This window comes from Bubalus kerabau, chromosome 3 (assembly GCF_029407905.1).
Source record: "Bubalus kerabau isolate K-KA32 ecotype Philippines breed swamp buffalo chromosome 3, PCC_UOA_SB_1v2, whole genome shotgun sequence".
Taxonomy (NCBI): Eukaryota; Metazoa; Chordata; class Mammalia; order Artiodactyla; family Bovidae; genus Bubalus; species Bubalus kerabau.
This window is the reverse complement of record NC_073626.1, coordinates 142,967,101-142,987,317: the sequence shown is the minus strand read 5'-3', so window position 1 is coordinate 142,987,317 and position 20,217 is coordinate 142,967,101. Positions and strand designations below refer to the sequence as shown.

General features: G+C 35.2%; 1 protein-coding gene across 2 annotated transcripts in view; it reads right to left on the bottom strand.

The window, feature by feature from the left end:
• Positions 1 to 1,698: 1,698 nt before the first annotated feature.
• Positions 1,699 to 20,217, bottom strand: part of SGO2 (shugoshin 2) — a 28,631-nt gene continuing 10,112 nt past the window's right edge. The window contains exons 3-9 of one of the 2 annotated variants that reach the window (XM_055573052.1): positions 18,132 to 18,307; positions 17,040 to 17,117; positions 15,955 to 16,040; positions 12,317 to 12,543; positions 7,928 to 11,065; positions 5,586 to 5,736; positions 1,699 to 2,040 (exon numbers count right to left, since the gene is read on the bottom strand). In XM_055573052.1, the coding sequence (XP_055429027.1) occupies positions 2,025 to 2,040; positions 5,586 to 5,736; positions 7,928 to 11,065; positions 12,317 to 12,543; positions 15,955 to 16,040; positions 17,040 to 17,117; positions 18,132 to 18,307 (3,872 nt within the window). In that variant the 3' untranslated portion in view covers positions 1,699 to 2,024. Of the gene's footprint in view, positions 2,041 to 4,260; positions 4,427 to 5,585; positions 5,737 to 7,927; positions 11,066 to 12,316; positions 12,544 to 15,954; positions 16,041 to 17,039; positions 17,118 to 18,131; positions 18,308 to 20,217 lie in introns of those variants that run through there. The other variant, XM_055573051.1, reaches the window with a different exon arrangement.

The window sequence follows — 20,217 nt, the reverse complement described above, 5'->3', positions numbered from 1 at the left end:
GGTGGGTGCTTCCCATAGTTACTTCCTATATTATACACCACTAGTCTAATACCGTCTCCATCCACACCAAAAGTCATCTGACACTCATTCATAATTTATTTAAAAAGCACCAAATAAAATAATAATTGATGGGTAATACTTTAATGTGATTATAAGCATACACAAACAGCTCATTCCACAGCATCTTACTTAATGCGGTAAAGCCAGAGGCATTCCTACGAAAATCAGGAACAAGACAATGATATCCACCATTCTCACTGCTATTTAACACCAAATATAAGCTGGCAGCCATGCAGTTACATAAGAGAAAGCAGTGAGAGGCCTAAGAATTGGACAGAAAGGAGGAAAAATAGCCTGGTTTTCAAATATATATATAAATATATATATGGAAAATAGTATAAACAATAAGAGTTTAGTAATTAACATACAGAAATCAGTAATCTTCATATATACAAGTGATAATCGATTAGAAAAGAGACTCAAAGATTCCATTTATATGTATTACCAGGAAAAAAGAATGCCAAGGCATCAAGAAATGTGGAAAACCTCCATGAGGGAAGTTTTGAAACTCCCCTAAAGTCCCTATAAGACAAAGATAGAGGGGCATAAAAAGACAGAAACTAGTAGAGGGAACAGAAAATTGAGAAATAAGTTTAAGTGTATATGGAAATACAACATTGAAAAATGTGGGACTTCAAATCAGTAGTGGAAAATATGGACTTTTTAATTAACGGGCAATCCTTTGGGAAAAGGTCAAAAATTGTGTTCATATCTCACCATAAAACAAAATCCACATGAATCAGAAATTTAAATGTCAAAACAAAATGAAACCATGGGTAAATGTCTTTCCTAATCTGGGAACAGGAAAACTTTCTTAATGTGACTGAGTTCCAACAATAAAAGATTATAAGTCTGATACATACAATGAAAAATAATTTGCATGGGAACAACAACAAAAAAAAGACAAACCTCATGGAAAGGAGGAAAAAAATAGAAACACTAGGAAACCAAATACCAGATAATGACAGAGATTCAAAGCCTTAAAGTAATAATAATACAGGAAAGGAAAAACTGTCAGGGTGCCACGCTCTAAACCAGTGTAAATTGTTCCTTTAATAAGGCATGTAGCCTCCATTCAACAGACGCTGTTGATAAATGAGTAAGATCTATGGGACTCTGTGGTCTTACAACTGTTTCTCAAAGTTTGGTCCTAGGACAGTCTGCCCCAGCATTATCTGAGGTGTTTGTTAAACAAAATGTAGATTTCTTGGGCTCATTCTTTTAGTTGCTGGATATTTAGTTGCTGGATATAAGAAAGCTTTTCCATCTAGGCAAAATAGATTTTTATTAATCACTTCAATACAGTAAGCTATGTTTGTTAATCTCAGATACGAATAGGATTTACTACGTTTTAATACTGGAATAATAAGTGATCTTTAAAGTTACAAAAACCAAATTCAAAAGCACCTGAGAGATAAACCCACTCAAGTCATCAGATTACATATAATGGAAGTAATGCAGCAGCTGACAGTAAACAAGTAATTTTGAAAGTTGAAGAATGAAGAGTGAGAGAAAACTGGCCAGGGCAGAAGGTGACTTTTAAAATCTTATAGGTGTTCGCATTTACTGAATGGTTTTAAAAACAAAATAAAACAAAACAAGGTAGTTTGGTGTATAACAAGATAATCAGTGCAAAAGTATTTATAATACATTTTATTCGGTTAAAAGGTGAATAGCTATTGTTTAGTTAAAGGTTGTTTGGTTGAAAGGAGATTAAATGAGCAGGAAGATAAGTTATAAGATGACCAAAATAACTTAAAGTCCTTAATATTACAAAATAGCTATTTAATGCATATTATCTATACATAAAAATAAACAGTCCACAGAAAAGCAGGAGATGAAAAAAAAAAAAAAAAACCCCCGAACTTTTCATCATGCTTTTCATCTTCTTGATCCTAGTTAGATCCCTGTTTTGAACTGCTATGGTTTGAGAATTCAGGAAAACCAGAATGTATAAATTCACCTCATCTTCTCATCTTCCTGCAACGTAGAAAAAAAGGAAGATTAACAACCACCTAAAGCTAATGTTTTTGCTGCAAAGTATGGAAAGAAAAATTGCTGCATCATAAAAATAAAATGCAGATTCCTCAAACCACAAGCTGTGTCACATATTTAAAATATTCTATGATACGGGGAATTACAGATGAGGTTTAAGAGAAATTAATTAATCCAGGTTTTAAACATTACATGTTTTACCATATATTTCTTTTTAATTATGAACTTTAGCATACATATAATATATGAAAATGTACAATTTAAAACTACAAATGCTGATACACCAACATCCAGGTTAAGAAATAAACTCTTACCACATCTCACAAGCCTCTGGTGTGCTCCTTCCCACTGTTCTCCTCTTTGGGAGACAAAATCACAGCTCTCTCATCTCCCAAGAACTGACCACTATTTTGAATTGAGTTCATCAATCCCTTGTTGAATTACTAGCAGGAATAGTGGACATTCTTGACTTGTTCTTAAGTGTAAATACCTCTATTGTCTTCCCATTAAACAAGATACTGGCTGATTAGGGTATGCAAGTACAATTCATCATTTTATGAAAGTATCCTTCAATGTCTATTGCGTATTTTAATCATGAGTGACTACTGAATTTTGTCAAAGCCTTTTTCAGTATCTATGAAAAAAATCATATGCTTTATTTTCTTAGACTTATTAACATGGTATACGATGATAAGTTTTCTAATATTAAACCAACTTTGCATTCCTGGAATACACCTTACTTGGTGGGTTTATGTTTTTCATAGCATGGTATTGGATATGCTTTTGTAATTGGGCCATGAACACTTAAGAGGAGTATGTATTCTCTCTTCTCAGAGTGTGGACTTTGATATGTAAACCGTAAGATTTACCCTACTAATTATGTTGTTTAGATCTCCATCTCCTTACTAATTTTCTGCCCACCTTATTTGCTTTATATTGAATAGTATATAAAAATTTATTCATGTATTCCTATCTGTCTTTATGTATCTCCTATAGTTTTTGCTTCATGAAAGTATTTGTTATGCTATTTGGTATATAATATCATAACTATTTATATATTCTTTGTGGATTAGGGCTTTTACTATTAAAAATATCCCCTTTGTTATGTTCAGTTCTTTGGGACTTAAGAGATAAAAACTTTAAAAGATATTTGTATTACTTTCCTGATAACTGCTCCCATTCTCAATGCTTATAATGACCATTCCATAACATGTTGTAAGCAGTCTTCATCAGGATTTATTCTCACTGGGGGCCTATCAAAAGCTATGATATACCTGCTGCATGCCATTCTCAGTCCAAAGAGAAAAAGCGGCAACTGGATTGTTATTATTCTTAGTATTTATCCTGATGTACATTGTGTTATTTGCTTTTTAAAAATTTACCAACAAAACTGATTGCCAGATAATCTGCATGCCCAGTAGATCTAAATTAAAATAGAACACTAATTCATAAGAGCATTTTATTATATATAGTTTAGAATAGGTAGCTCTTTTAAAAGAACTTATTAACTATTACCTAGCTGTAAAAAGGAATGAGAAAAATCTCTCCAAATTGATATGGAGTGATTTCTAGAATGAATTGATAAGAAGCAAAGCTCTCCAAAGCAGCTAGGTATACTTACTACCTTTATGCAAGAAAAAGGAGGATATATGCATATTTGCTTATTTGTGCACAAGAAATACATAACCTAGAAACAAAAGGAACTGGCTATCCACAGGAGGTAATAAAAATAGGGTAGAAAGTAGGAGTAATGGGAATAGGGTAGTAGGGATGAAAGAAGTAATACTTCTCTGCACCTTTGGAAAACCATCTAGCAATTCCTCAAACAAACATGATGGCTCAGTGAGTAAAAGAATCTGCCTCCAATGCAGGAGACACAGGAGATGCAGGTTCGATCCCTGGGTTGGGAAGATCCCCTGGAGAAAGAAAATGGTAACCCACTCCAGTGCTCTTGCCTGAAGAATCCATGGACAGAGGAGCCTGGTGGACTACAGTCCAAAGAGTCACAAAGAGCTGGACATGACAATGTAAGTGTGCACACACACGGCATATGACTTAGCAATTCCACAACTAGGCATATACCCAAGAGAAATGAAAACACACACACAAAAGCTCACAAATGTTTGCAGCAGAATTATTTATAATAGCCAAAAAGTGGAAACAAGTAAATTACCATCAACAGACAAATGGATAAGTAAAATGTGGTGTATTTTCAATAGAATAGTTTATTCAGTCACAGAAAGGAATGAAATACTACTCATACATGTTCATCAGGAATGAATCTTGAAAACATTATGCTCAGTGAAAGAGACCAGTCACAAAGACCACATATTATATGATTTCATTCATATGAAATGGCTGAAGAGGACATCTATAGAAACAGGAATTAGGTGATCAGTTGGTTGTCTAGGGCTGAGGGATACAGCAATGACAGCTAAAGGGCATGGGGTTTCTTTCTGAAATGAAGAAGTGTTCTGAAATTGACTGTGGTGATGGTGTGCGTGTCTGTGAATCTACTGAAAAACCACTGAACTGTACACTTTAAATGGATGAAATACATGGTATGTGAACTGTAGCTCAAAAAAGCTGTTTTTTAGAAAAGCCCTTGGTCCTTCACTTTTGACTGGCTTCTCTTGCACACTCTCTTACACTACTGACATCTGCTGGTTATTTTTTAAAAATACATGTTAAAACAATCAATGTCTTTAATTTTATTTATAAAGAAGCAAATACTGAGACAATGCAAAGAGAAAATTTGAGGATATTTCTATCCTTTTAAAAATACCATCCCAAATATGATCAGGTTCTCTGAAATAGCTATTTATCCCTGGAAAAAATAGGATTTTTGAATTAAACGTTTGTAAAAGGCATTTGGACATTTTTGAGATAATCAAGGAAATGGGACTAGGGATTTGCTATTAGATGACAATGAAGAATTATTGATAATTTTTCTAGTTGTGATTACTGTTGTCCAGTTTTATTAAGTTCTTGTTTATATATACACACACACACACACACACACACACACACACACACAGAAGTGTTTTAGGAATTAAATGCCTCAATATTAGGGATATGCTTTAAAGACACTACAACAGAAAACAGATGGTAAAAGTAAATATGGCAAAATATTGGTAATTCTCAAAGCTGAGGGATGGATAAATGGCGGGGGAAGACTTTTCCCTCTCTTTGAGGATATATTTGAGGTTTAAAAAAAAGAGAGGGCTGTTACACTTTGAGACTAAAGGACATATAAACCACTCTGAATTCTTCTAAAGACAAGGTAGAAAATAAAGAGAGGTAACAATTAACGAGGAGTTTGCAAATTGTAGGCAACAAAAAATGTTTAAGCCTGTTAAAAGAAGGCATTTCTTCAAATCTTACCCACATCATACCACATCATATTACATGTCAGCAATAATATATGACATTCATACTCAAAACTGTTCAAATACAGGCAGGAATCCTTTTAAAAGCATGTATTTTATAGCACCACACTGAAATCACTTTTATGTCATTGAAATACTCACCCTTTGAGACTTGGCTCCTTTAAAGAGAGAGGAGTACACCTTCTTCTTCGGCTTGGCAGCTCTGAAGATAGGTCTTCTACCTTTTTTTCAAATTTAGCAGCGGTATTTGAAACAAAACTGGTATTTGTCAAGTCTTGTAGCATTCTAACACCTGAAAAGAGTATTGTTTTCAAAAATATTTTTAATAGTATAGAGATATTGAAATATATATAGGATATTTACTGGTTTGTAAATGATTGGTATCAAATATTTCAATTTAATCAAGTTATAACTTTGAATTTTATTAAAGTAGCATTGAAATTATCTGTAAATCAGTTTTTTTTCCTAACAATAATGAGAGGCAGAGACTTACCATCTAAAACAAACTATCAATGTAGTAGCCTGTAATATTTTTATACTAAAATCATTTAGGCTGATAGAAATTCTTTATGATTCCATTCGATGGCAATGACTGCTCACACTATGAAAGGCAACATGAGAAACAGGTGAAAGACAGCTTACCAATCTCTACAATGTCCTGCAACTCGAGACCTTTGCACTTCTTTTGCATCAGTATTCCTTTTATCTCGAACAGTCTTATCCATAAAAGTCCTAGTGTTCTACATACATCTATTGAAATGTTACACTTCTGGTAGAAAAATTTAATTGATATGGGAATTGTCCAATATAGCAACATTTCCAGTAACAAAAGTGAAAGTGAAAGTTGCTCAGTCATGTCCAACTCTTTGTGACCCCATGGAATTCTCCAGGCCAGAATACTGGAGTGAGTAGCCTTTCCCTTCTCCAGGGGATCTTCCCAACCCAGGGATGGAATCCTGGTCTCCCGCATTGCAGGCAGATTATTTACCAGCTGAGCCACGAGGGAAGACCAAGAATACTGGAGTGGGTAGCCTATCCCTTCTCCAGAATTTCGGAACCCAGAAATCAAACTAGGGTCTCCTGATTTGCAGGCAGATTCTTTACAAAATGAGCTATCAAGGAAGTCCTTAATAACAAAAAAAAATGTTAATGTTAAGAGGAAAAAGTGAGGTAAGTAATGTTATATATAGTATGATTTCAAATATATATTTTAAAATGCATAGATTCAAGTCTGCATGCATATGGCAAAATGTTGACTGCAGTTCTTCTGGGTGATGGTTTTTCCTCCTATTTTCTGATTCTCTACTTTCAATTTTCTGCAATGAGCATTATTTTAATAACTGGAGAAAATAAGAAACACTAAACCTAAAAATCCTATCTATCCTTTTAGGTCCTCAAGTGCTATGTATTTGATGACGCCTCTGCAGGTTTCTCTAGCCAAAACTATTCCCCATCATTACATCCCTTCATATGTGTGCTTTTATTAAAGCATTTGCCATGTTTAAACACTGTACTTTTCCATACATGAATGAGGAAAGGGAGCTGGTATTCTTAATTTTTAATCCTCTAAAACACCTAAAATTTTTTTTTTTTTCTGGCTTTACCCAGTGCCATGCAAGATAGGTCCCTGACTGGAGATAAAACCTGTGCACCCTGCAGTGCATCTGTGGAATCTTAACCACCAGACCACCAGTAAAGTCCCTAGAATAATGTTTTGATCATACTAAATGTATGCTGTTGGAGACAGTCCCGTCCTTAAGAAATTTGCAACTGTCATTGGTAAAATCAAACTAGGGCAGTTCATTATTGTTGTTGTTCAGTTGCTAAGTCGTGTCCAATTCTTTATGACCCCATGGACTGCAGCACACCAGGCTCCTCAGTCCTCCATTATCTCCTGGAGTTTGCTCAACTGGCTAAGATGGTAAAGAATCTGCCTGCAATGCAGGAGACCGGGGTTTGATCTCTGGGTTGGGAAGATTCCCTGCAGAAGGAAATGGCAACCCACTCCAATATTCCTGCCTGGAGAATTCCATGGACAGAGGAGGTTGGTGCGCTATAGTCCATGGGGTTGGACACGACTGAGTGACTAACATATAGCAGGTGTGTGTATATGTGTATATATATATATATATATATATATCCATTGAGTTGATGATGGTGTCTAACCATCTTATCCTCTGCTGCCACATTTAAAACACTCAATTTCCTTCAAAAATATGAAAACGGAAATCATCTGCCCAATGTCATCATCAGACAACTTTGTGCTAAAGGCCAAATACATGAATGTCCAAGCCACTCTCATTGTTACCTTTTTAAAGTATTAAGCTTTCTTTAAATTCCTCCATATTGCTTCTATAGATCAGGCTCCATAGTTATACATTATTTTAAAATTCCGTAAAAATCAGTTATAATAGGAAATGCTTTACTGGCTAAATGAATATATATATAATTTTAAAATTTCATCACTTTGGGTATGGACCTACCTATTTCTGATCTTTGTGGTCTTTGGTCAACTTTAAATTTCATGTCTTTCATCTTCTCATGTACCTCATCACTTACTTGAAAGATGGGTGAGCTTTCTGGGGCAAAATTTTCTTTAAGATTTTTATTAGAAGAAATACTCAAAGGTACTGAACCCTCAAGAACACTGTTACGGGAGGAATCTTGTCTGCTAGGTGAATACATTTGAGATAAAGGTATCAACATTTTTGTGTACAAGTCTGGTTTAATTTTGACAGTTTCCACATTTTCCAACTTTTTTCCCTTAACAGTGTACTCAGGTTCAACTGACACTTTCTGAATGGTGTCGGACATCATCTCCACTAGTTCATGACTATCCAGAGAAGGATCTTCGAACGTCTTCTTTTTCTTTGATTTGGATGTCATCTTATTTACTTTTTTGACCTGGCACTCTCCTTCCTTCATCACCTCCACAAAGTGGCTCTTTCTCTTTCTATTCAGAGTTTTAGTGCTTAGCTTCGGACTCCTATGTGGTTCCACGTGGTTTCCAGTGTCAGAATCTGCCTCATCAGTAATATGTTTTAAACCTAGTTCTAAGACAGACATCTGTGAAGAACCTGTCAACTGCAAAACAGGCATGTTGTCACTTTTTGCCAAAATGTTCTTTGCCTTGTCTGATTCTTTCCCATGCTTTTTAATTGGTTTATAAGGATTTGAAATTTCACCACAATTTTCTTTCTCATCACTGTTGATTTCCATACAGTATCCACTAATAACAGCTTGGCCTTCAGGTCTTTGTTTATTTATTTTAAAATCAAGATTTTTTGTATAGCTTTCTTGGCCATGCACATCTTTATCATTATCCTCATATATCTGGCACATTTCAGAAATTATTTCTGTCTTCCGATTTACTTTCTGCTTCTGCTTAAGGTTCTTATTTATTTTTGATTCATTCTGCTGAGTAGGTTGCTTATCAGTGACATGCTTTGTCAAATCCAACATATTCTGGGTCTTATAATCATATAAATGTCCATCATCTTTGGTGGAAAGATAAATTGTCTGAAATTCATGTGTGACTTTTAGGTTTTCAGAAATGGTTTCTTCATTATTTGGGGTTAGGGAGAAGTCACCTTTTTCTGGGTCACATATACCTTTATTGTTAAACTCATTTTTTCTGTTCATTTCCAAAATTATTTCTGTCTTCCGACTTACTTTCTGCCTGGGTCTCTTATTTATTTTTGATTCCTTTTGCTTCCCAGTATCAGTAACACACTTTTTCACCCCTAAAAGGTTTTGAGTCTCATAATCACATAGGTTCCTATTAACTCCAGGGGAAGGGTCAACTATCTGAAACTCATTTGTGTCTTCCAGGTTTTCAGGGATGATTTCCTTATCTTTTTGGATTAGAGAAAGTAAGTTACCTTTTTCTGGGTCATGCCTGCCTTTGTCATCAAGCATATATATTTGGTTGACTTCCGAAATGATTTTTGTCTTCCGACATACCTTTTGCCTAAGCTTATCTATTTTTGATTCATTCTGACAAGCAGGTTGTATATCATGAACATTCATTTTCAGCCCCAAAACATTCTGAGTGTCATAATCATATAGGTCTCTACTGTCTTTGGAAGAAAGAGTGGGTGTTTGAAACTCATGTGTATCCAGTGGGTTTTCAGGGATGATTTCTTTACCCTTTTCTGGGCAATACTCACTTGTGTTATCTAAATGATTCACTGTGGAAATTATTTCTGTCTTCCGATTTACTTTCTGCCTAAGAGTCTTATTAATTCTTGATTCATTTTGCTGCACAGGGTATGCGTCGGTGATCTGCTTTTGCAAACCCAACACATTCTGGGTTTCACAATCACACAGGTTTCCATTATTGACAGTGGAAAGAACAGATTTCTGAAACTCATTTGAAACATCTAGGTTTCTAGAGATGGCTTCTTTATCCTCTTGGGTTTGGAAGGAAAAGTTACCTTTTTCTGGGCCTTGCACATCTTTAGTATTATCCCCAAGTATTTGGTTCATTTTAGAAATTATTTCTGTTTTCCGATTTATTTTCTGCCAAACTTTATTTATTTTTGATTCATTTTGCTGAGTGGGTTGTGTATCAGTGACATGCTTTTTCAAATCAAACATATTTTGGGTCTCATCATCACATAACTTTGGATTACCTTTGTTGGAAAGATAAGCTGTTTGAAATTCATTTGTGACACCTAGATTTTCAGAGGTGGTTTCTTGAACCTTTTGGCTTGGGAATAAGTTATCTTTTTCTAACGTATGAATCACAAATGTCTGTCTAGAAGCTTTACTCTTCTTACAAGTTAGAGAACTTGGACACAAATCAAATTTACTATCCTGTGGGAATTTATCTGAACTTTGGGAGAAAGAATATGTTTCCTCTTGCTCATCTGTTACATGAATTCTTTTCTTCTTTTGGTTACACTGCATACTTTGTTTGTCACCCTGATCAAAGCCATTAGGAAGGGTTATTTTCTTCAGCGTGTTCAACTGAGTACTGAAGACAAAATTTGGATCTCTTGAATCCCCTTCACCATCTAAGTCAACAGATCTTTCTGGTCCACTTTCAATTTTTTCCTCAATATTCGCACCTGAACAATTTTCAAATTGTCTCTTTGATCTTTCTCTCTTTTTTTCAGAGCTTGGATCTTTCACTTTTCTGAAAGTTTTCATTCCACAATCATCTGGATTTTTCTTTCTTTTCTTCTTAGTGCCTGTTGAAACTGTAATAATTTTGCTGACTTCACTAGCAGTTAAATCCATGTCATCATCATACACAGTTTTCTGCAACTGAAAGTCATTACCCTGAAGTGGATTCATGCTTTTTGTAGGAGGTTCACTTGCAGACTCAGATGAGGCAGGAAGGCACAATATGTTTCTCTGCATTGTATTTGTTTCATTAGTATAATCTTTTATCTCATTATTCCAATTTAATATTGGACTTGAAACCTGTTGTTGATCTGAATCTGTTACACAGGGAGTGTCTGCAGGATTATCTGACTCCCAAGATGAAACACGTTTTTTCCTTTTAGTCACATTACTAGGAGATGACTTCTCTTTTTTGTGGCTGATCGCCTGGGCATTTTTCTTCTCACTTGTTAGAGAGCTCCTAGAACTTTGGTCTGAGTGGGAATGGTTTTCTGTAAAATAAAGAAAAACAAAATTCAGAAATAAGTAGTAACAAGTAATTTATTACTTTCAGAGAAAGGATTTCTGACAATGCATTCTGTTTAGATAACTTACATTATGAAGAATCTATGCTGATAAAAAATAAAGTAGAACCGACTGGAGTAAGCATAAGTCAGATTTTACATTTCTATCTACAGAAAATATGTACTTGGAATTCACTCTGCCTTGGCCTCAAGTGTAGAGTGGAGAATAGCCAGCAGTAAAACCATGAACATTAAGGTAAGTTTCTAAGTGGGAGGAGGCCAGCAAATGAACCCAAATAATAGTGATAACTCTAACAAGGCTTATTGTCAAAATGTTATTAGCAAGCAGCTAAAATTTATAAAATTATATACACATACTCAGATACATTTTTAGAATGGAAAATAATTCAAACTCCAAATTCAATATAGTTATGGTTTCATATGCCAATCTGAAATTCTATGTCAAATATATAACCCAGACTACATCACAGGATTATTATTTTAAAAACCATAAAAATATGTGTCACCATTTTTTCTTGCTCAACCATTACCCAGGCTCAAGTTTTTGGTTTACCAGTACTGGTTATGATCTTGAAAAAGTCACTACACCTATCTAAAGTCTCAATTTTCATATCTATGAAAAGGAAAGGATGTAACTAAATAACATACTTTTAATTCATAAGCTAAGATACCACAAAAAGCTCTTTAGGGCAGCTCATTTCTAAATACTGTTTCCAAAGTAATAGTATTAGCCACTGTGGACCTCACATTTGTCAGCATTTACTTTTAAATTAAGTTTTTCACCAGAAATTTTAAATGGTGTAAGTTAGTAAATCTGTAACATAAGAAATCTAACTTATTAACTGTTTATACATGATAGCCCTCAAGAAAATTTGGTGAATGTTAACTATTTAATCGGAGAAGGCAATGGCAACCCATTCCAGTACTTTTGCCTGGAAAATCCCATGGATGGAGGAGCCTGGTAGGCTGCAGTCCATGGGGTCGCTAAGAGTCAGACATGACTGAGCTATTTCACTTTTTTTCACTTTCATGCATTGGAGAAGGAAATGGCAACCCACTCCAGTGTTCTTGCCTGGAGAATCCCAGGGACGGGGGGAGACTGGTGAGCTGCCGTCTATGGGGTTGCACAGAGTTGGACACGACTGAAGCGACTTAGCAGCAGCAGCAGCAGCAACTATTTAATACTGATACTCAAAATGAACTTTAAAAATATCTCACCTTTGGGAAGTGTATCAACAATAGAAGAAACATGTTCTGAATCATTTACACTACAAACATTCTGATCATTTTCTTTAACAAATAGCAATCTCAAATTATTCTGAGTTGATACTGGTCTTGCTGATACCAAAGAGGGACTATCAGGTGATGTCTTTGATATGGTGCTGTCATCACACTGTATTTTCTCTTTATCTTCATCATCATCATCATCTGAAGTTAATGGAACCCTAAGGGTAAGTAAGAATGAATGGGTAATTTTGTATTTTATAAGAATTATTTAGAAAATTACATGGATAGTTGTTTCTACACTCCACTTATTTAAGAGCCAACCACAAACCCACCCTGGTACCATTTTGCATTCAATGAAGGCAATTATAGGAAGGAAACAGGTAGTTTCTAATAGAACAGAACTTGGAATAAAACAGGAATGCTTCTTATCGTCTTTTCTCCAGTGGTTCCAAAAGGAGATAAATGATATAATCCTTGGTTGAGCTATTAGGATAATAATACTAATGAAATGAATAAAGTTCAAACATACTTACAAATATTCATGTATAATATTTATAATTTTCCTGTAATTAATTCTATGGAAAACCCCGAACTCTTACTATACAATCGTATGTAAAGTTTCGTGTGCTGTAAAATTTGCTGTTTCCAAAAGGTATCCATGTAAACTAAAGCCATATTCCTAGAGTAATTAAATCTATGGGGGGGAAAATACAGAAAGCTACAGAAATAATTAGACAAAATGTTTCAAATTCAAAGAATAAAGAGTGTGTGCGTGTATGCTTGCTACGTCCCTTCAGTTGTGTCTGACTCTTTGCAATTCTATGGACTGTAGCTTGCCAGGTTTCTCTGTCCACAGCATTCTCCAGGCAAAAATCCTGGGGTGGGTTGCCATGCCCTCCTCCAGATGCAGGGATCAAACCTGTGTCTCTTATGTCTCCAGCATTGACCAGCAGGTTCTTTACCACTAGCACCACCTGGGAAGCCCCAATTAGACAAAATGACTGTTTTGAATTCAAAGAATAAAGAGTAATAGACTCCAATGATAAAGATTTTGCCTTATATGCCAAATTATAGATATTTAAAAATTACTGATGATGATAAAATAAATAGAAAATATTTGTTAAATATTTAAAGGCAACTATTAATAGAATAACCATTGGGAGGAAATGTCTATATCACTTAAAGAAACAAGTTAGTAAAAATAAACAGAGGAGAGGTTCTGCTTCACGTAATAGCCAAATAGTTACTATTGAATCAACCTTATCAAACATAAAAGCTATAAATTCTAGAAGAAATTTAAAAAACTACCCGAAGTCACTGGAGAGTCTATAAAAAGCAACTAGATACAGAAGAGAGGTTGGCACTTGGAAAAAGAACAAGCTTCCCACTCTTTACAAACCTCAGTCAGTGCCACATTTTCTAAAAGTTAAAATCTAGTTTTGTTAGTATTAGTTCAAGGTCAGAATTCAGGACAACTACAACTGCTGTAAAGTGTGTGTGATGAGAAAAATAACAGGACAAGTGGAGAGGGGAGTCCCAAATTTTGTGCAAATAGATATACATATATAAATTGGATTCATCCAAAGATACCATTAAGAGAGTAAGGAGGCAAGCCACAGGGTAAAAAACATTTGAAATGCAGAAAGGATTTACATATGGTGTACAGAAAGATTACAAACCTATATATAAAAAAAAGATAACCTGATAGAAAGAAAATAAACATATAAACAGATGCTTAACTTCATTAACTATCAGGGAAATTAAAACTTCAGTGTAATACCTATAACACTCCCCACATGACTAAAATGAAAAAGATGGACAATAACAAGTGTTGTTGGAGATAGGTAACAATAAAAATTTTCATATATTGCTGCTAGAAATATAAATTGGTATAATACCTATAGAAAACTGTTTAACAGATCATTCCAAAGCCAAATATATAAAAACCCAGCAATTCTAAATACATACCTAAAAAATGTATACATATATTAATCAAAAGGCAGAAATACAGCAGAATTACTTATAAGAGACCAAAACTAACAACAATAAAAAGAACCCAAAGGATGAAAACATGGAAAAATCATGCAATGGCACACTACACAGCAATAAGAAAGGCTGATCTACAACTATATAGGACAATATGGATGAATCTCACAAACACAATGCTGAGATAAAGAAGTTGGAGACAAAAATCACACATCCTGTATGATTTCATTATATGAAATTCAAAGCTAGGCAAAATTAATTAATCTACAATGTAAAAAGTCAGTATAATATTTATCCTTGGGTGGGTGGTGAGTAGTGATTGGCAAGGGGCACAGGGATATCTGAGGTATTGGCAATATTCTGTTTCTTGGTCTGAGTATTGGTTATACCATAGTGTTCACTGTGAACATTCACCATTCTCTAAAGATTTTTGCACTTTTTAAAAATATATATTATACTTCAAACAAAAGCTTACTTAAAAAAAAATAAAAATTTTCTGGAGGGTAAGTTAACACTTAATTCATAAATTTATATGAAATAATGCAAGTATAATAACAGTCAAGATTTTCTTGAAAAAGAACTGCGTACCTACAAGACAATAAAAACCATTTAAAAACTAAATTAATTAAAATGTACAGGTGCAGAGTGGCACCAGTACAAAACAGAGAGAACAATGGCACAAACTGGAATGTATAGAAAATGATACAATAGATACAAGCATTTTTTTTTTTTACTATGGTACAGATACCACTTCAATACATAGGTGCATATACTTGTACACTTGAATAAATACATTAAACCTGTAATTTGGGTAACAGAAGAGCACTGTTTAAAAGAGACAAGGGCATTCTGATCAATGCTATTAACTCACTTAGTCATTTAAACTCTCTGGACCTCAATAACTGTCTTTAAAAGTGATAGGTTTGAAATAGGGTATTTACTAAGATAGTGAAAAGTGAAAGTGTTTGTCACTCAGTCGTGTCCAACTCTGTGATCCCATGGACTGTAGCCCTCCAGGCTCCTCTGTCCATGGAATTCTCCAGGCAAGGATACTAAGATTATAATCAAATTATTCAAGAAATGGGAATTTTGGTCAAGTGAATAGTAATGATGAAAGTTAAAGTCTGAGTAGTATGCAAGATAGTAAAGGTAGAAATAGCTATCAGATATATCCAACAAAAAATAAGAGGCCAGTGGTGACCTGGAGGAAAAGAAGGAACTGAAGAATAGCAGGGTTCCACAGATGACCCAATACAACCTACTGTAGCCAGATACCGCAGACCATCTCATTTCTGCCTTAATAGGCAACCTGAACACTGTATGACACATATAGACAATGACTGTTACGTGAAAATCTAAGTACTCTCAAACACTGAATTCAAACCCATGTAACTCAAGGTGTACCTGTGCCACTGTCTTCTCCAGAAACTATGGGAAAGCTGAACATTATTTCAAAGTTTAAAACTGAATTCCATTAGATGATATCTTTAATTTCTTTCACTGGTACAATATTGATGAGTATGTCATTATTTATTTTTAAATGTTTTTCTGTTTCAAGGAAGCAGACCAAATAAAAACTACTCAAAGTCCAATTCAGGCAGAAGTGTGCAAGTCAATATTTAAACAAGTTGTGAAGCAATTACCTTGCAAATGGAAGACGTGTCAATTTGCACTGTTTACTAACCCGTTTCTTCTTGCTACTTGGCAGTAGAAAGGGACTCTGATGGAACTATTTTTGAAAAGAACAAAGAAAATGAAAATGAATGAAATTTCTAATCTCATTAAACCATGTTTGTCATTAAAGTACCAAATTATACAAGGATATTAATAGTAATGGAACAATTCTTGTGTTTAGCCTTCAATAGTTTAATGAGAATAATAAGATGATAACATTAAACACTGCTGCTGCTGCTGCTGCTAAGTCGCTTCAGTCGTGTCCAACTCTGTGCGACCCCACAGACGGCAGCCCACCAGGCTCCCCAATCCCTGGGATTCTCCAGGAAAGAACACTGGAGTGAGTTGCCATTTCCTTCTCCAATGCATGAAAGTGAAAAATGAAAGTGAAGTCGCTCAGTCGTGTCCGACTCTTCACAACCCCATGGACTGCAGCCTACCAGGCTCCTCCGCCCATGGGATTTTCCAGGCAAGAGTACTGGAGTGGGGTGCCATTGCCTTCTCCGAACATTAAACACAGTTCATCCTTAATCATGCCATACAAAAATAATCACTACTAATATTTTGGTATATAACCTCCCAAATTTTATTCTATGCCTATGAATAAATACACACGTGTATACCCATGCATACACAATATTTCTACATAGTCAGTTAATCCTTGAACTACATGGGGCTTTAGGATCTACCTCTACTTTTTTCCCTAAGAGTTTTTCAATTGTTTCTATCTTCTAAAACAATACCAATTCTTCTCTAATTAGAAATACTACTTTTCTACTAATACCTTTTATGTTTTTGAGTCTGTTTAATCCTGTGTTCCACTGAGCTGTCTAGTCTTATGTTACTTTTAATCAATAGTTAATTTTTACACAAGAATTTTAATAACCAATTATATCAAATAACAGTCTGCTGTTAGCCAATTAAAATTAGCATTATCTCCATTCCTTTGTACAAAGTTTAAGATATGAACCTAACCTTGATGCTATGTAACTAATCTCAATTATCTTCAGTAATGTTAAAAAATATTACACTATTTAGCATAAATTCTACTTACCTCAGAAAGAGTGCTCATTTCAATTGCAGTTATCAAGTTATTGTTCATGAGTGCTTCTATTTCTATAAGCTTCTTATTCTGAAATAAGGAAAGACCTTTTTAATCACTTAAAATTTTGAGTTTACTATATTTTTATGAATACCATCAGTTGAAAAGACTTAAAAAATACTGAGATCACATTGAGCTAAAAAGGTGTTACACTGTATAGTTCAAATAGACACAGACACATACATACAGACATACACATATATTTTGAATGCTTTTGAGCTATCAACTATAAATTTTCCTTTTCTTTGGCCATACCACATGGAATGTGGGATCTTAATTTTCTGACCAGGGATCGAACTCACACCCCCTGCATTGGAAGCGTGGAGTCTTAACCATTGGACCACCAGGGAAGTCCCTTCTTATATTTTTCAATCTTCTCATAATAATATATCATGTGGCAAGTGACCATAGGCTGTCAGTCATAGGAATTTCACCTCCAATAAGCATAGTAAGTCATCTTTCCATTTTCCATTAATTTCTACTCACTATGGAGTTAAGAGTTACAGTTGTAACCTAGCTGAGCACTGGCTCTTACTGCCCTATCTGTGGACAGAGTTGGAATTCGGAAGGAAAAGCAATGACTACAATCTTCATTCTACTGATACTTGGCTTGTAGCCAGTGGAAAGTTGCCATTGAGGGAACACACTCAAGAGAACTTCCCTCCTTTCAATTCACTGGAGAAAACATGTCAATCTTTTTCTTTTTCCTTTTGTTAAAATTAAAAATTTATTTATTTTTAACTGAAGGATAATTGCTTTACATATTGCATTGATCCAATCTTCTTAAAATATATTAATGTATCAAGTTTTGCTTATGATAAGCAATCAAATGTTGATTAAGGTATTATACTAGTTTGCAGAGCAGCAAGTACACATTCAGAATGTAGATTCAAGACACCTATTTCATTACCCATTAACAATTTGTCCATTAACATAGCACAATCTTTCAATAATTTTTTTACACTAATTACAGATTAAAAAAACATTTTTGGAACTTCTATAATAATACAGTTTCAGAATTCAAACACAATATAGTTTCCATACCAAATTATTTAGCTTTAGACGAAGAAACGTGTTCTCAAAATTCAGTTTATCCACTTCTTTTTGCAACAGCATCTTTTCAGTTGTAATTCTGCGAGAATTCTCTCTCTCTCTACTAAGAGCCAGAGCTAATGCCCTGTTGTTATGCTTTAAAGAAATTTTGAAAATAGAAGAATTGTCTGTAAAAAAAAATTGTAAGAGTTAATACTGAACATCTTAATGCATTTTCATATTTCTTAATAAAACTATTTTGAACAAAACTGATTTCACTTTGTAAATTTTAGCTGAAGGTAGAGAGAATGACAACACAGATGTAGTTTTGGAAAAAAATGTACCCAGAGTTTGGAACTGAAGAAATAAAAGCTAGATACAAGATGAATAAAAGTTGAGAGAAATGCAGAATGTTTGTGAATAGAGAGTCAGGAATAAGAGGACTCTAGTACAGACACAGTGCTGTGTGTGCTGTGCTTAGTTGTGCAGTTTGTGTCCGACTCTTTTTGATCCCATGGACTGTAGCTCACCAGGCTCCTCTGTCCATGAGGATTCTCCAGGAAAGAATACTGGAGTAGGTGGCTATGCCCTTCTGTAGGGAATCTTCCCAACCCATATATCGAACCCAGGTCTCCCGCATTGCAGACAGATTCTTTACTGACTAAGCCACCAGGGAAGCCCAAGAATCCTGGAGTGGGTAGTCTATCCCATCTCCAGGGGAACTTCCAACCCAGGAATTGAACCAGGGTCTCCTGCATTGCAGGCGGATTCTTTACCAGCTGAGTTACCAGGGAAGCCCATAGACACAATATTCCAGCATTCCAGATAATTAGATCAGTCACAAAAACTAAATCTTGTTACTTGTTGCTCTACCTTCCTTCCTATCTTTGACGAGGAGGTAGGACAGAGAAGCTGTAACTAAAGATGTCCCAGAGAAATTAGGGGATCTGTGAAATTAGGCCTATCTGTGAAAATTTTAGAGTCAGTTTCTGTGGCTCCAGAATTGAACACACTAATGCTCCCAAAGTCCATTTTTCAAAACCTCTAGTGAAAGGGAACATACTTACTGTAATGTTGGACAGATTATCTAAATCCTGTGGGACCTTCTAGCTCTACCCCAAATACCCTCTTATTTCTATGTATCTATTGCAACCTGTACTTGATCCCTTCTCTTTACAAGCACTATGTAAATATAATTTAATTTAGAATGCTTTCCTGTTTTTAGCAAAGAAATTTAATTGTGAATTCCTTAGTAAAGCTCACCTTACACATAGTGTTCCCTTAGTACACCTAAAGCATAATTATATTTTCACAATTTTGATTTACATGCCACTATTCTCACACAGTAAAGCATCTGTCTGCAATGCAGGAGACCCGGGTTCGATCCCTGGGTTGGGAAGGTCCCCTGGAGAAGGAAATGGCACCCCACTCCAGTACTCTTGCCTGGAAAATCCCATGGACGGCAGAGCCTGGTAGGCTACCGTTTGTGGGGTCGCAAAGAGTAGGACATGACTGAGCAACTTTCATTCAATAACATATCTCACTAATGACAGCCACCTTTGACATATCAAAGGGCGGTAAGACTAGAACCAGTTCAGGACTTGTAGAAGCTAAGGATAATAACATTTTGCTGTTACATTCTTCAAACTCAGTGTATTCCTTCATAACAGTGGGTGTGCAGTGGTCCTGTCAAAGAGAACAGGAAACTGCCACTACAGAAAGTGGGTTGATATAAAGGATGGTCCTAGAGACCTTGGAAGGATCAAAACTATGAGTTAAAGATACTCAGGAGGCTTGGCTATTTCACAAGGCACAATTACCTCCTCCATGTGCTACAGCAGCAGGAATCCTCCCCCAATTAGGCTAAAATGAAGATGAATCATTGAGATAATTTTCTGAAGTAATGCAAATTTATTTGGGGGAACTTTCCTCACCTTCTTTTTTTGCCTTTCAACATCTTAGCTCCAGAATCCATGAAACCCCATCTCCAAAGTGCTCAGTGCCCTCATGATGAGCTTTGGTTATACAAAATCACCCACTATAGCACACTATATAGTCCAGCCACCCCTAGATTACCCAGCATCCAAATGCTACAACA